We start from the raw sequence: 16,096 nt of genomic DNA, 5'->3' as shown, positions 1-16,096 counted from the left end.
AAATTAAAGATTTTAGTTATTTCAAGTGGATGTTGATTTAAAGTCACTTAAAAAAGAAGAGGCGAACGACGTCACAATTTTGCGTCACAGCAAATTCGTCATTTCTGGTTGCCACGGGAATCACGGTGGTGGCCACGTGACTATGCGCCACCTCCTGATTGACGGAATTTCGTCGGGCATCAAGGAGTCCTTAATATGTTTCCTTTTAAAATTCAATTCAATTATGTAATCCAGTGGATTTTGTTGTTTTGGGTGAAAGTCTGCTATCTGGTGAACATTTGATGTATCTTTAAACTGTTCCATTTGTACGAACTAAGATTTTTCTTCCTGTGGGAAGGACTACAACTCCCATGATTCAATGCTGCCGCTGCTCTTCTAACTCGAGGTTCACCGTGAGGGTAAAAATAGGCTCGGCTGTCACTTTACTTTTCCTAATTCGGAAACTGCGGGGCACCGACCCAAGCCTATACTTTTGTCCGGGCCGTAAAGCTGGCCACCTAAAAACAATTCTCCGCTGAAATCATCCGTTTAACCGTTCACCCCTTGCTAGCAAGCTAGCTAGCTAACCAGCGAGCCCGCTGTCCAAAACACAACCGACGGCGAGTTGAACTAATTAGTAGCTATTCCTAAAGTAAATAGCACGAACTTTGAAATTGAAACATAATTTATTCATTGAATTTGTGGGCACGGGGGCTCGAAAAGCCCCGAATAGGCCACCATGTTCGTTCAGGAGGAAAAAATGTTCGCCGGTAAAGTGTTGAAGATCCACATCTGCACTGTGGACGGCGACGAGTGGCTGGAGGAGATAACGGAAGACACCACGTTGGACAAAGTCAAGGAGAAGTGTTTGAAACATGTAAGTTTTGCTACCCTATGTCCTCTTCCTCCTTGCATTTCCATTCAAATTCCTATACATGACTATTTTGGGCTCGGCTGAGCTGAGCGAAACCGAATCTCAGATGATAGATAGCAGGTCCCTGGCGTTTCTCTCCAGGATCAATTTACGACCTTTGTAACTGCATAGCACACCACCTTACTGCAAAAGAAGTACACACTAGTTTTGTACTAGTTAGGATAGAGTACTTGTATTACAACTTATACTACAATGAGGTGTACTTGGACTACAACTACAATTACGTGTATAGTACTTGTATTCGAAGTTTGTGTTCACTTGCTTGAACTTGGACTACAATTTCTGGACAAATGTTCTGCGTAGCCTTGTGACGCTTCACATGTTCCAGGACACACGTTTTAAGTTCCTGTCATTCAGGTACGTCGGTGAAGAAATGTCATTTTTGGCCATCTTTGTTGCAGTGCTGGCCAGGAAACTCGGACGATCCCAAGACGCTCACACACCACAAGCTCATCCACGCGGCGACGGAACGAGTGCTGAGCGACACCAAAACGGTGGCCGAAGAACGCCTCAAAGATAGAGGTGGGACTGCGTGGGGTCTAGCTGTAGCTGATGTCATTTTCAAGAGTGCGGTAAAGTTCAAATTTTACAAGATAAAAGTAGAAGTGTAATTACGAGGGACAAAAATGGTAACATTACGAGATTAAAGTCACAGTGCAAGTACGATTTAAAAAAAAAAAAAAGAAAAGAAAAAAAACAACAACATGTGACGACAACAACAACAAAACCCTGCAGTATTACCAGGAGAAAATAGTTGTATTGTTACAAGGGTTAATCCTGACAATAGGTCTTGCTTCCTGTCTGGCACCAGAGCGTATTGTGCATTTTCTTCCACTCCAATAAGATATGGGCTGATTTTAATTTTCACTTATTTTTTGAAGTCGCCATCGCCCCTTTAAAAATCTCATATCGTTCGACCTCTTGTTGTACTCACTGCTACTTTGGATTGCTCTATTCTAGATGTTCTTCTGCTCCTAAAGAAAAGGGCGACCCCCACGCCTCCCAAGATGGTAGACGTGAGTGCGGAAGACAAGGTGGGTCTCGGTCAAAGCACAAGTAGAGCCTGGGCGCTATGTTTATCTAGCTAGAACATGCGTTCATTCGCTGCCAGCGCTCCCACTGCAAATGGATTGGGCAACTGGTCCCTTCGGTAGCAGCTTAGAGCCGGATGCCTTGACAATGCTAAAATAATGTCTTCAAAGGGCAGGCTTTGATAGAAACGCAGACCAATGTTTTCCCCGCTATTGTGCTCTCGACAGAAAAAAGTGGACAACAAGGCCCCGGACAAGGACGCCATCTTGAAGGCCACCGCCAACCTCAGCATTAGGCACACGGATCAGACCGTCGTGCAGCACAACATCAGAGACGTACGTAAAACTTTCTGGTGCTCTCTTGAGGATCAGACGTAGTGGGTTGTTGTGGGTCACTTTGTGCTGATTTTGGAGGCATTGAAAGGTCACCCGCTGAATTTCCTGATTTTTGGAGCCATTGAAAGGTCACCTGGCGAATTTGCAGATTTTTTTAGGCATTGAAAGGTCACCTGCCGAATATGCAGATTTTTTAGGCATTGAAAGGTCACCTGCTCATTTTGGAAGCATTGAAAGGTCACGTGCTGATTTTGGGGCATTGCCAAGTCATGACCTATTCCATTTGGACGCATTTCCAGGTGCCTTTGTCCCGATTTTGAATCCCGTCCCGTCGACCCATTGACTTAGACACGGGAACGTGACATCATGGGGCAAAGATGTCTCTTTTCATGCTCCTGCCACCAATTCAAAAGCCTTACCGCGCACCAGAGCCCACACTTTCCAGTCATTTCCAAAGGACTGGACGCCGATTGCCATCAATGGCAGGGAAAGAGAGTTGACCTCGCTCTGACTTTGTCCAGTTTCAGACGGAGCTCCGAAAGATTCTGGTGTCCCTTATCGAGGTGGCCCAGAAGCTCCTGGCCTTGAACCCCGACGCCGTGGAGCTTTTCAAAAAGGCCAACGGTGGGTGACGCCATCCATTGAACTAGACTCCGTGAAGTCGGTGAGCTAAACCGCACTTGAGTGAGCTGACACCCGATACTCCGTTCGCAGACATGTTGGACGAGGACGAGCGCGTGGACGAGGCGGCGCTCCAACAACTGACCGAGATGGGCTTCCCTGAGAGCAGAGCGGTCAAAGCCCTCAGACTCAACCAGTCAGTCTCAGCAGCATAAGCATAAGCATACGTTCTGCCAGTCTGGCCACCCCTTTTAGCACAAGCAGTGTGTCTCGCTACCGCATTAAGCACAAGTGGCCTAAGGTCAACAGGACGTCACCCGCAAAGGCCACCAAATGAATAGAAAGTGAGGCGTGAATGCTGCTCCCCAAACATGTTTTCTGGGGTCCTCTTGATCTTGACTTTTACAGCTCACTTGGTGTTGATTGTGGGTCGCTTGCTATTCACTTTGGTCAATTCGTGTGAAATTAATGTCAGGTTTTGCGCCCCCCCCCACTCTCCAGTCACTTTCTTTTGATTCATGGGCCACTTTCTATTTATTGCTCGTTTCCTATTTTTGGTTCCCTTTTGATTTTGATGGCATTCATGGGTGACTTCATCTTTATGAATGTCAACAGTCTGTCTCCAAGGACTTGGAGGAAGAAAGAAATGTGTCCCGTTTGCCTCCTCTGTAGCATGTCGGTGACTCAAGCCATGGAATGGCTGATTGAGCACGTGGATGATCCTTCGGCGGACGCCGCCTCCTCCGGGGTGCCGTGCCGCCCCTCAGACGGGAGCTCCACCTCGTCTGGCGGGCAAGATGAGCTGACGGAGATTTTTAAGAGGATTCGCAGGAAAAGGGACTTCCGAGCAGATTCCAGAGTGAGCGTTGACATTTTCTGCTCTCTTGCTCCATCCCTTGTTTGACCTCTGCTTGCGCCTAGGCCGTTTTTGCTCTGATGGAGATGGGATTTGAGGAGAAGCAGGTGATCGACGCGCTTAAGGTCAATAATAACCAGCAAGATGCTGCGGTAAGTCCGTGTGGATCACTTCCTAACCCCTGTGAAATAGTAACCCGGTGGTGGGCAAACCGCTCCTGCGGGGCCGTTGCGGGGCCGCTGCGGGTGCAGCTTTTTGCTCCAAGCCATCCAAGACAGACGGTTGAACCGGCGGAAGTTGTGCCGAAGCCAGAAGCAACTCCCGGCAATCCAATGATTGCACTCGTAGACCACCAAATTGGTGAAAAGCTGTCCTCTTTACGGGTTGAAATGAAAAGCCTCACCCACCGCGGCCCTCAGTGGAAGAGTTTGCCCAACTCTGCCCTAACCCCTTTGCTTTCCTCCTTGGGACTCCGGCGGGGAGATCCCGATTGCTGTGCCCTCGGAGTCCCAACGCGTTGTTTTGACAATTTGACTTAGTAAGCATCTTGCAAAATGTTTCTTGTTGCGTTTCAGTCTGGGAGCGAGAACGTTCTTCTCGGTGCGACTGAAAAGAAAAATTGGGCGCCGTTATCAAAATGTTCACCAGTCTCGGGTGTCGGTCGGCGGATTGATATTTGACCAAATGAAACGCTGTTTTAAAAGCTGTGCATACTCGGGTGTCAAAGCTTTGCCTCTTCATGCCATCCTTTTGCCTTCCAGTGCGAGTGGCTGCTGGGAGACAAGAAGCCGTCCGCGGAGGACATGGACAAAGGCATCGACACCGATAGTCCGCTTTTTCAGGCCATTCTGGAAAACCCTGTTGTCCAGCTGGGCTTAACCAACCCCAAGACTTTACTTGGTACGCCGCCAGGTCCCTTCCTATATATTTTGCTCCTTTTCTGTTGATTTGGGGGTAGTCTTCCCCGGATGATCGTGACTTCAATTATCGCAAATTCACTTCACGATTATTTTCTGATATTATTCAAAGAAAAGGGAAAATTAAGTTTTATGAAAATGAAAATCCACCCTGAAATTCCCAAGCGGAAGCTGCTCTCTCTACTAGGACTCGGCACTGAAGGCAAAAAAAAAGATAGCTATAAGAGGGGTGTCCCTACTTTGGGATTTTTCGATGATTGCGGCCATGTCTGGTCTACAATAACTGCCATATTTGAGGGATTACTTACTGCATTTTTTTGCATTTATGGGCCAACTGTTTGATGCTTGATATTTGTAGTGCTTTTCCAGGTCTTTGGTGTCCGTTGCTCACTTGTTAATTGGTTGCATAAATGAGCAAGCGTTCATTCCGGGAGCCCCCCTTTTTTGACTGACTGCTTTTGCTTGGCGTCTCTGTTTTCCGGCGGTGCCCGCAAAGCCTTCGAGGACATGCTGGAAAACCCGTTGAACAGCACTCAGTGGATGAACGACCCCGAGACGGGCCCCGTCATGCTCCAGATCTCCAGAATCTTCCAAACCCTCAATCGCACATAGGCGGACACTAAGATGGACACGACGACACCAGTCGCCCTTATTCTACTCGTCAAACAATGCCCATGTTGTTATTCGGCCGACTAGACAAAGTTGTATTTGCCATCTTGTTTTTAAAAGGACCTACAACAATCTGCATTTATTTCACAATACCGCCGTGTCCTTTTGGTCAGAAGCCACCCCGTGCGCATGTTTAATGTTTACATCCGGTGTCGATTTGGAAAACATGTTATTTATTTGTATTTTCTCCTTTTTCAGCTTTCTCGTGTCAATTGAGTGCACTCGACAAAGTTCAGGCTGATAAATCAACGTATGCACAAATGAAATGATTTTTCAACAGCGGTGATGTCATTCATTTGTATTCCTTACGGCGCATCCTCGTGAGATCTGCAATCCCGGCCGACTCCTAGCGAAAGGCGGACGACGGCCGGGCCCGGTCGCCAGCCGGCCGGAGGCCACGCGCAGGGGGAGGAAAGACGGGTGACCATTCGCACTTACAATCGGACCGTCAGCAGCCGGAATGGAGCCCACCCCTGCCCACACCCAAGTCAGGTGAGTTGATGTAGCACAACTATAAATATTTCTGAAAGAATATTGATAGAGATGGGATTTGTCTTCTCACTTGGGTGTCTGCATTTTTCAATGTTGACTCAAAAGTGCTATCCGATATGGTGCGATTACTTTATGGTGGAAAATGTGATGAAAATCCAGCTGCGGGGCGGTTGCCCTGTCAACCTGACTGTCGGAGGCCTGCCTGGCTTCTAATCCATGTCAGTCCACCTGTGTGGAGCTTGCATGTTCCTCTTTTTTTGGTAGCCCGAAACGGCTGTCAGATCATAACAGACGAGTGATTGAATTTGTTCACAAAGACATGACATGTAAATTAATGCTCATAAGGAAGTGACAATCAGTGTCCCTCTAATTTCTTTTGCCACAGCAGTGCGGATGGAGGCCCGCAACCGGGCAGGCGTCTTTCTTCCCGCACCAGGCCAGACCTCAAATCCTCGGGAACGTGACGTCAGGGCTCGCCCGCGTACACGCCGTACGTGAGCATGACGATGGCCGCCGCCGCCAACGGAATCAGCCAGTTCAGCCAGCGGCTGAAAAGGCGGCGGGTGGGCACGCCGGGTCAGGTTGGGTCGTCTTTGCTTTGCGTGTGTGTGCGAGCGGGCGAGCACATACCTGGGCTCCTCCTCCAACACGGTCGCCAGACTCTCCTGAAAAACAAACACGCCCTGACGTCAGGGCCGGCGCGAGCGAACACGTCGTCACGCTCGACGCAGAAATCTAATAGCAAAGGACAAGACAGTGGCCTCATTGTCTAAGGCAGGCAGGGCAAACTACGGCCTGCCAAACGTTTGAATTTGGCCCGCTAAACTTGATCGTATTAAATGAATAAACCTTGTTCATTTTCCCCCTGCAGTTCTAATGTTTTTCCCATCGGCCCTTCTGTAAAGATGAGCGGACCTAAGAAAAGGAAAGCGTACAAAGAATGTCGAGTGTTCAATACGGAGCGGACAACCAAATATATTTTCACAGACCACCGATCATCTGAGGTAGGCCTAAAATGCCAAGGAACTGAGGCGTTTTTTTTTAAGAGTATGTATAATAGTAGCATGCAAAAATAATGCTAACTATGCTATCGAGCTGTCAACAAAAGCAAGGGAAGCTGCTGCTCAGAAGTTGGCCGCTAATTTAAAGGCTCAACCGTCAAACTGCCTTACAAGAGTCAAGTACCAAGGGCAGTTTTATGCTTTCATTCAAAAAGCAAGAGCCAGCAAAACCCTTGTCTAAGGGTGAGTTTTTAAAAAGAATGTGTGGTGGAGACATCTGGTATATTGTGCCTGAGAAAATCAGTTTATCACGGCGGATAGTGACTCACCGTGCGGAATTTATAAATGAGGATATCACGAGCATCTTAAATGGGAAAAGTGCCCGCCCCTGGTCTAAGTGGATCGCAAAAGAGATGGCGGAAAACACACGTTACATTGGCCATCCATCCACCTGGCGCGAGGGAATGGAAAAGATGGAGCCGGTGGGCGACCCTCCGACGACGTCGGATAGCACCCGAGCTTCACGTCGAAAGGCGGCGTACGGGGTAAGACGTTTTGGCCCGTGGTAAATCGCAGATGATTTTCCCAACAAGAGCCATTTTGGAGCATCTTACCGGAGGCTCGGTGACTTTGTCTCTGTCGTCCTAGGCGCACAAAGACGGACAGTGACGAGACGCCCTTTTGTCTGGCCGCCGGCGCCAGTGGCCACTCATTACCGGATGGAGCTCTCCAATGAGCATTTGGGCGGCGACTCGGCGGGCGTCGGCGGAGTGGCCGGCGTCCTCGAAGCTCTCGGTGGCGTCGGCGCCGGAGTGCTCCCTCAGGACCTCCTCGCCACCCGGGTGCTGCTCCCGGGCGCCGCAGCGTGAAAAGAAAAGGCGCTGCGTCAGGTGAGCAACCAAGCGAAGGTGGGACCCGAGCCCAGGTTTTGCCAGAGAAACCCGCTGCCTTCTGGGCGAGCAAGCAAGCCAAAGCAGGAGATGCCCCCAGCTTTCGCCAGAGAAACGCTGCCTTCTCGTCACATCCCAAAGCGCAAAGACCCGCCAGGCTCAAAGGTACGTGCTACGCTTTTTGCATATTTGCCTGGGCGTGTTTTCACACGCACAATGAACCAGAGTGAACAGAGTGAAAAATATGGAGGGCCCCATCCAAAGTGGTCGGGAAGCCAGCTCCTTTGCACTTGCCGTACTACTTTCTTCCGTCTGATACCGAGGTCGTCGGGTTCGGCAAAACCTGACCCTAACACGGACTTGCCCCGCTGGCACTCACCTCCTGGAGGAAACTGCTGACGTCATAGACCTTGTGGCGTATCATGATCCAAGTGCACTTGAGAGAGTTCTGCTGGCTGATGTCGTCCAGTCTCAAGTATTTGACTACTTTGCCCGCCATTTTGCTCCTGCTCGATCAGAATCCCAAGTTTGATTTAGAGGACGCCGAGCTCTTCCACCACGCTATCCCCAGTCTTTAAACGGCAACTAGATTCCGCCGAAAGGCGTCTTGGCGCCGGCTTTCCAAACAGCCCGCAATGGCTCAAAGTGCAATTTCTTGCTCATGTTTTTCAAAGTCAACATCTACTAAGATAGCGCCTGGCTCGGTGACTTGTCGCACTTTAGCCCAATGTTATTTAGACTTGCTCGCGACTCCCCAGTTCCCATTGGCTGATGTCTATCGCTGGCTTCTGCCATTGGACGCCTCGCCCGCTTGATCCAGCGTGGACCGCCGGCGGGACGAGGTGAAAGTTCGCTCGGGGAGGGAGCGGCTGTTGGAGAGGAGAGCGGAGAAGAGGAGAGGGCTAGGGAGGGAGGCGAGGAGGAAGGAAGCTTTGGAGAGAGCCAGAGAGCGAAAGTCGTGTGTTATTTGTACTGTGGGGCGTCTCGCTTTCTTCAGGAAACCTCCACGCGCTTGCAGTACGAGGCCTCCACTACCACGCGGGGGCGTTTGCGAGCAGCGGCCCGACCGTAAACAGATGTGCCTCGGCATGCGGGCACACGCACGGACGCGCTTAAATGAGGCTGGGGGCATTCAACTGCGGCCTTACAGTCTTCACTCGGGGCAAAAGGCAAGCTGACGACCCTCGGGAGCATCTTCATGTGTTTGAAAACCCCCGCAAGATTCCTTTTTTCTTTTTTTTTTTTCTTTCTCCCCCTCTCTTGGGCGGTGCTCCTCCAATAGGTTTGGTAGACGAATAAGAAGTTGCGGCTCATTTGGGAAGAAAGCTCTTGAGCTGCCGCAACCTAACTCACGTCCAGCGAACTCGGCGACTTACCGGAAGAGTGGAACTGTCCGGACGTTTGGGGCCAGGTCACCTCAGATCATCTCGAGGAAGTCGCCGCAACGGGATCCCTCTCGCTTTTGGCTGTGGGGGCGATACCTGCCGCGCCGACGGGTTCCCGTTCTCGTGCTTCGCCGACTCGTCCCTCTCATCCTCCGACACCTCCGGGACACCAAAGTGATACTTTGAAAGACAGCAAATATGTGAGTTTTTCCACAATTATATAGGAGGAGTGTGGGGTTCTGAAGGCTGTCCCTGTGTAGGCTTACCGTCTTTTTCTTCCAAGTTTGTTTTTTTTGCTATCTTGTAGAAGATGAAATGACTGCTTGACTGCATGACTGCTTTCTTCATCTTGAACCCTCCATTAGGCTGATAATTTTATGGACACTTGCCGGGGGTTTCCGAGCGGTTTGGGTTAAATCGTGTGGCCGGCCGTGATCGGAAAAAGCCCCGTTTTCCGTACAGTCGGCCGCCATGTCGGGCGGGCGTCGTCGCCCCGGCCGCTGCCGCATCATCTTGGCGCCGCTCCTGGCCTGCGCGGCGTTCTGCCTACTGCTGGGAGGCCTTCCGCTCCGGCCCCGCGCCACCGACAAGGACGTCTTCCTGTCCGACGCCTGCACCGACGAAGACGGCAAGAGGATCCTGCGCCGACTGGTGAGTCCCGCGCAAAAGCTTGGTGTGATTGATTTCGGCCCATTGGCCGCATGGCTCCTGCCTAAAGTAGGCAGCGGCCGGCCCCCATATTGGTGCGATCGGGAATCAGTACTTTCACCGGGGGTTTCCGTATTTGACCTCGGAGAGCCATCAAAAGAGCCTCACATGGCTCCCGAGCTATAGGTTCTCTGTCCCTGATCTAATCTAACCCTGGTACAACGTCAGGCGGGAGCACGGGAAGAAAAGGAGGTGCGACAGAAGGGGGCGTCCTCGCCATTTTCAATTGTTCTCCCTCCGGTCTTTTGGCAGTGCTGGGATTTTGCCGAGGGCTCGGCGGCGGGCGACTTGTGCCCCGACCTGTGCGTCCGCGGCCTGATGGTCTACCAGCGCTGTCTCTACTACGAGAGGGGCAAGAAGGTCATGGCTGTCCGCTGGAGAGGACGGCCCGTGGTCCTCAAGTCCCAGTTGGAAAACCTGTCCTCCTACCGACCCCTGGGGTGGCTGGAATACCAGGTACGCAACAAGGGAAAAAGAGGACAGGCGCTCCTGAGCTAGTGCACGTCTTGCCCGCCGACCGCAGAATGCAGGAGCGGAGGACGCGTCTCCTTTGGCCATTCTGCACGCCGCCACTTTGGAGGTAAGTGGACCCACCTATGGCTCAGGTTAGGGGTTGGTTACATGCTCCATATCCGTCGGGGTGGGTGTTTTCGGGACGTCTGACATGGGCAATTTTTGCGGGGAAGACGACACTCGGTCTCTCCGAAGGTTTAGGTTTTCCCGCGCAACCGTGCACTACCAGAAGACCCACACGTGAATATGTATTTCGGCAGGTGCGGCGGTGGCTGGGTTTGGCCGGGGAGGGAGAAGATGATGAGGAGGAGGGAGCCCACGGGAGCCCGGCTTCTCTGCCCGCCAGGAAGATTTACTCCAGGGCCGAGCTGACGTCGATGTGGTCACTGCTGCAGCAGGAGGAGTACGCTTTCCTCAGGTGAGCCACCCCGCTCGCTCGCTCCGGCCCCTCTAACCCAGCAGTGGCAGAGTCCTGCAGGACCTGAGCGCCCACGTGCCCAAGGTGCTGGGTTCCTGCGGGCACTTTTACGCCGTGGAATCTCTGTCGGCGGGCCACGCGTGGGACCGAAACATCTTCTCCTTGGAGAATGGGGAGCAACGGGCGGCGGACGTCCACCGCCTGGCGCTGAGCTTCCTGGACATGGTGCGACACTTTGACGACGACTTTGCGCACAAAGTTCACCTGTGCGACGTCAAGCCAGAGAACTTTGCCATCAGGAAGGACTTGACCGTCAGCATCGTCAGCTTTTTATCTTTCTTTATTGTGCAAATGTTTGAAGTCCACCGTTCGCTCCGTTCCTTTCCAAAAATGTCCGTGGGGCGGCGGAAGTGGTGGTGCTGGTGGCGGTGGTCGTGGTCAATTTTCAACCGAGTCCTTCCAATGGGCACTTTAACCAAAATTCAAGAGACCTTCCAAAGAAAATGCCCTTCCCCAAATGGAAAATTTGAGAAATTGCCTTATCGTTGGAGCCAGCCCACCCATGATCGCCACCATGCCAATTGGAAATGTTCTCGATTTGAGCGCTTTTGACTCACGCCGGGCGGCTTCAACGTTTTTCACATCCATTGCTGGCGGCCCGCTTTTCCTTGCCTTGGCTGACTTGCCATGTGGATAGGTGGTGGCCATTGACGTGGACATGGCCTTCTTCCAGCCCAAGATGGAGGAGATCTTGGAGCATCAGTGTGCCGGTGACGACGACTGCCGCTTTTTTGACTGCACGTCGTCCTGCGACCTGGCCGCGCGACACTGCCGCCGACAGCGCGCAAACACCAACCTGCAGGTCGCCGTCCGTCCCCTCTCACCGAGGCGTCGGGAGTGGAAGGAATAGCTCTCTGCTCTCTCGGCGTCCGGTCGGTCGCTTTGTTTTGCTGAAACGCAGCTAGCAGATAATCCTCTTTCTGCCGCCGGTCAGGTGATTTGCCAGAAAATCTTCAGACCCTGGTTTTCTCCCACGCTGCTCGGCGCCAAAGCGGGGCTCCCGCTGCAGGTGGGTACGTCGTCTGTACTTGTCCCTCTTCCCGGTCACCGTCCCACTGCACTGTGTGGCCGGCCTCAGGTGGAGCTGCAGAGGGCGGTGCGGGAATGCGCTGCGCCCGGCCAAGCGGCGGTAGACCGGGACGTGCGCCTCCGCCTCCTCCGTGTGCTGACCCGCCTTCTCCAGGAAGGCAAACCATCACACCCAGTGTGAATACAAACCTGATAAAATAGCAAATAAGTCTTGTGAAAAAAGATAGACCGATCCCTGAAAATGACCAAACAAGCAGAACAAATTGACTAAAGATGGAAATTAGCCCTCTGCTACAATCTTTCATATTTACATATACTATATGTTCATGTACAAGAATATAAATATGTTGATTAATTTATGCTATCCCTTATTCAAAAAAAATATAACTCAAACTCAATGTGTTGATTCATCTGATCTCAGTCTTTACTGATTTTGGTGGGCCATGGGGGTACATCGGTTCGTCTTTGGCAAATAAAATATATAATTTAAAAAATCCTTATATAAAAATACCTTTGTAACTGAAACCCACTCACCAATATTCAAATTCACGCCCACTAAGAGAGAGGGTTAAGGTTATTTATTTTTACAGCTATTTTGAAGTGTGTTACTGTCAACTCAATCTTTAATCTCTTCAATTTATAAACAAGCAACCAAAAAGTTAAGAGCTTGTTTAGAATCTGATACCTTTTTGGTGCACGTCATAAAAAAGAGACTATAGAGATGAAATGAAACTCATTAAATGTTATCACTAATCATTGTAATTATACTAGTTTACGTGGGGCAATGTTGTGGTACTACTTGCACGTTAAATGTAAGATGTAGCCCCCTACGGCATACAACTGTGAACCTGTATAAAATCTCGCGAGAAATTAAATAACCGCATAAAAGTATTTTATTTTGTAAAACGGAAGTCTCCATTTTGAAGGGACGCAATGACGTCACTTCCTTTTTCGCCACGGTCCTCGCAGACGGCATGATGTTAGCGAGCTCCAAATGTTTGTCGGAAGAATTTGGACTGTGTTCATCCGTAAAAGGACGTGAGTACATTCTATCATAATAACTCTAAAGTTGGCTATTTGTATCTCCGTTGTACATGCGCCGCAGTTGTAATGTTGCCCTAGTCATGGGCTAGTAGTTGCTGTATTGACGACATGGCGTCCATGTCTAGTCGGCGTTTGGCTTTGAAGTATGGTAATTATCTCCTTGCAATTGATTTATCTCTCTTTATTGCGTTTACGTTAACCTGTAACCTTTTTTTGGTAGGCGTGATAGACGTCGAATTTGCCCATTTAAATGTTAGCATTCCGGACGTGAGGCTTTTATTCCCACCCTCTGAAAAATAAGACAGGATATTGAATTGGAAAGAACGTTTTATTTCTTCTAATTCGACATATATTTACAAAGTAACACAAAAATAGTAGTTTAATATTACCAAAATATGTTTACTATGAAGACCCGAACAAGAGTACTATGAAGACCCGAACAAGAGTACTATGAAGACCCGAACAAGAGTACTATGAAGACCCGAACAAGAGTACTATGAAGACCCGAACAAGAGTACTATGAAGACCCGAACAAGAGTACTATGAAGACCCGAACAAGAGTACTATGAAGACCCGAACAAGAGTACTATGAAGACCCGAACAAGAGTACTATGAAGACCCGAACAAGAGTACTATGAAGACCCGAACAAGAGTACTATGAAGACCCGAACAAGAGTACTATGAAGACCCGAACAAGAGTACTATGAAGACCCGAACAAGAGTACTATGAAGACCCGAACAAGAGTACTATGAAGACCCGAACAAGAGTACTATGAAGACCCGAACAAGAGTACTATGAAGACCCGAACAAGAGTACTATGAAGACCCGAACAAGAGTACTATGAAGACCCGAACAAGAGTACTATGAAGACCCGAACAAGAGTACTATGAAGACCCAAATAATAGTACGCACTGGAATAATAGTACTACTACTACTACTACTACTACTATTCATTATCTTTGGAATTTTCCACTGCTTACTATTATTCCGGTGCCTACTATTATTCGGGTCTTCATAGTAATAGTAGTACTAAAATTATACAGAGTTTGAAGGGGGCTAGACGTTAATTCTTTCCCACCCTCTGGAAAAAAACAACAACAGGATATTGGATTGGAAAAATTTTGTATTTCTTCAAATCCACCATCTAATGACAAAGTAACACAAAACGAGTGGTTTAATGTTATTAAAATGTGTTTAATAGTAGTACTATAATTATACAGATTTTGAAGGGGGAAAGAGAGATGGACCCAAATCCTTTTTGCACATTAACACGCTCGTTTCAAAACAACATTTTTTAAATAAACTTCACCTAACCTTACACTACACATCAAATTTTTTTTCTGCATTTTTATATCTTCCTTTTCCCCGGCCGGCCGGGTTGGCTGTTTATCCCGCTTCCAACCTGATTTTCACTATCCATGGGCTGTTTGCTTTCTCATATTCCCTTCAAAATATTACGAAAATGATGCACATAAATGTCCTCACAATGGGATAATGCATGACCACTTGCCAACGCTAAATAATGTATATTCCTTGTAATAGAGATCGCTACGCCATTTGCGCTGAGTGACGGGGGGAAAAAACACTTAAGACCAGTGCGCTATAATCATAAACAGCTACATGTCTTGCTTTCTCGTATCTGGAAATTGGCCTTGTATCTAGAGATAATTATTTGCTCGAAAGTTTACTCGTATCTCGAATTGCTCATATGTCGAGCTACCACTGTATATTGTCAATTTTAAATGATAATATATAATGGTGTGACTTGCATTTTTTTCAAAGTAAAAAGTACTGCAGCTATAAATAGTTTGGGAAACACGTTCTCACTTCATACCACTTTACAGGTTCTTCTGGACGCCAACGCAAGTCGTCTCAAGATGTCGTCTCATGTAAGTTTCTTCTAATTGATTTGACTTTTAATTGACTATAACCGTAACCCTGAAACTAGTTTATTCGTAGGCATGATTGGTGACATAACCCGCAATTGGTCTTGTAACCCAAAATACCTCCGATACGCTTTGATTTCAAAAATATTTCCCATTAATATGGTCACTTCTTGCCATCTTGTGGCTGATTTGAAAAAGTTCACCATACAATTATTTACCTGACCAAAAACTCAGCCATCCTCTTTGATTTGAAAATTACTTCCCAGTAATATGATCTCTTGCTGACATCTTGTGGCCGTTGGGAAAAAGTGCACCCTGCAATATATTTTTCCAACCTAAAAACCCTGCAATATTGTCCAGTAATGTGGTGCCCCCACCCCCGCGTGTGCCCTGCTGGACCCCTGCCCCCACCCCCGCGTGTGCCCTGCTGGACCCCTGCCCCACCCCCGCGCGTGCCCTGCTGGACCCCTGCCCCCACCCCCGCGCGTGCCCTGCTGGACCCCTGCCCCCACCCCCGCGCGTGCCCTGCTGGACCCCTGCCCCCACCCCCGCGCGTGCCCTGCTGGACCCCTGCCCCCACCCCCGCGCGTGCCCTGCTGGACCCCTGCCCCCACCCCCGCGCGTGCCCTGCTGGACCCCTGCCCCCACCCCCGCGCGTGCCCTGCTGGACCCCTGCCCCCACCCCCGCGCGTGCCCTGCTGGACCCCTGCCCCCACCCCCGCGCGTGCCCTGCTGGACCCCTGCCCCCACCCCCGCGCGTGCCCTGCTGGACCCCTGCCCCCACCCCCGCGCGTGCCCTGCTGGACCCCTGCCCCCACCCCCGCGCGTGCCCTGCTGGACCCCTGCCCCCACCCCCGCGCGTGCCCTGCTGGACCCCTGCCCCACCCCCGCGCGTGCCCTGCTGGACCCCTGCCCCACCCCCGCGCGTGCCCTGCTGGACCCCTGCCCCCACCCCCGCGCGTGCCCTGCTGGACCCCTGCCCCCACCCCCGCGCGTGCCCTGCTGGACCCCTGCCCCCACCCCCGCGCGTGCCCTGCTGGACCCCTGCCCCCACCCCCGCGCGTGCCCTGCTGGACCCCTGCCCCCACCCCCGCGCGTGCCCTGCTGGACCCCTGCCCCCACCCCCGCGCGTGCCCTGCTGGACCCCTGCCCCCACCCCCGCGCGTGCCCTGCTGGACCCCTGCCCCCACCCCCGCGCGTGCCCTGCTGGACCCCTGCCCCCACCCCCGCGCGTGCCCTGCTGGACCCCTGCCCCCACCCCCGCGCGTGCCCTGCTGGACCCCTGCCCCCACCCCCGCGCGTGCCCTGCTGGACCCCTGCCCCCAC

At 50.9% G+C, this 16,096-nt stretch overlaps 3 protein-coding genes across 7 annotated transcripts; 2 read left to right on the top strand and 1 right to left on the bottom strand.

Moving 5' to 3' along the window:
* The first annotated feature begins 186 nt into the window (after nucleotides 1-186).
* On the top strand, nucleotides 187-5,622 carry LOC144195184 (ubiquitin-associated domain-containing protein 1-like). Its single transcript, XM_077714631.1, has 10 exons — nucleotides 187-856; nucleotides 1,315-1,435; nucleotides 1,874-1,947; nucleotides 2,173-2,280; nucleotides 2,802-2,904; nucleotides 2,995-3,097; nucleotides 3,574-3,760; nucleotides 3,823-3,909; nucleotides 4,519-4,657; nucleotides 5,171-5,622. Exons 1-10 carry the CDS (start codon nucleotides 719-721, stop codon nucleotides 5,284-5,286), a joined length of 1,176 nt encoding a protein of 391 aa, XP_077570757.1. The 5' UTR covers nucleotides 187-718; the 3' UTR covers nucleotides 5,287-5,622.
* LOC144195187 (cytochrome b5-like) lies at nucleotides 5,536-8,624 on the bottom strand. 4 transcript variants are annotated; one of them, XM_077714637.1, is made up of 5 exons: nucleotides 8,106-8,619; nucleotides 7,553-7,717; nucleotides 7,451-7,480; nucleotides 6,466-6,500; nucleotides 6,170-6,383 (listed from the first exon to the last, which is right to left on the bottom strand). In XM_077714637.1, exons 1-5 carry the CDS (start codon nucleotides 8,223-8,225, stop codon nucleotides 6,302-6,304), a joined length of 432 nt encoding a protein of 143 aa, XP_077570763.1. In that variant the 5' UTR covers nucleotides 8,226-8,619; the 3' UTR covers nucleotides 6,170-6,301. The 4 variants fall into 4 exon arrangements, with proteins under 4 accessions (XP_077570761.1, XP_077570762.1, XP_077570763.1 ...); XM_077714638.1 differs by having other exon boundaries at nucleotides 7,553-7,681; nucleotides 8,106-8,604; XM_077714635.1 differs by having other exon boundaries at nucleotides 5,536-6,500; nucleotides 8,106-8,624.
* On the top strand, nucleotides 5,693-12,237 carry LOC144195183 (divergent protein kinase domain 1C-like). 2 transcript variants are annotated; one of them, XM_077714630.1, is made up of 12 exons: nucleotides 5,693-5,835; nucleotides 6,221-7,381; nucleotides 7,485-8,895; nucleotides 9,009-9,311; nucleotides 9,477-9,762; nucleotides 10,072-10,275; nucleotides 10,343-10,399; nucleotides 10,593-10,750; nucleotides 10,801-11,062; nucleotides 11,448-11,612; nucleotides 11,745-11,819; nucleotides 11,889-12,237. In XM_077714630.1, the coding sequence occupies exons 5-12, from the start codon at nucleotides 9,583-9,585 to the stop codon at nucleotides 12,018-12,020; spliced, it is 1,233 nt and encodes a 410-aa protein (XP_077570756.1). In that variant the 5' UTR covers nucleotides 5,693-5,835; nucleotides 6,221-7,381; nucleotides 7,485-8,895; nucleotides 9,009-9,311; nucleotides 9,477-9,582; the 3' UTR covers nucleotides 12,021-12,237. The 2 variants fall into 2 exon arrangements, with proteins under 2 accessions (XP_077570756.1, XP_077570755.1); XM_077714629.1 differs by having other exon boundaries at nucleotides 11,745-12,237.
* The last annotated feature ends 3,859 nt before the right edge of the window (nucleotides 12,238-16,096 follow it).

Source organism: Stigmatopora nigra, chromosome 4 (genome assembly GCF_051989575.1).
Source record: "Stigmatopora nigra isolate UIUO_SnigA chromosome 4, RoL_Snig_1.1, whole genome shotgun sequence".
NCBI classification, from domain to species: domain Eukaryota; kingdom Metazoa; phylum Chordata; class Actinopteri; order Syngnathiformes; family Syngnathidae; genus Stigmatopora; species Stigmatopora nigra.
Note: the sequence above shows the minus strand (reverse complement) of the source record. Positions and strands in the feature narration are given on the sequence as shown.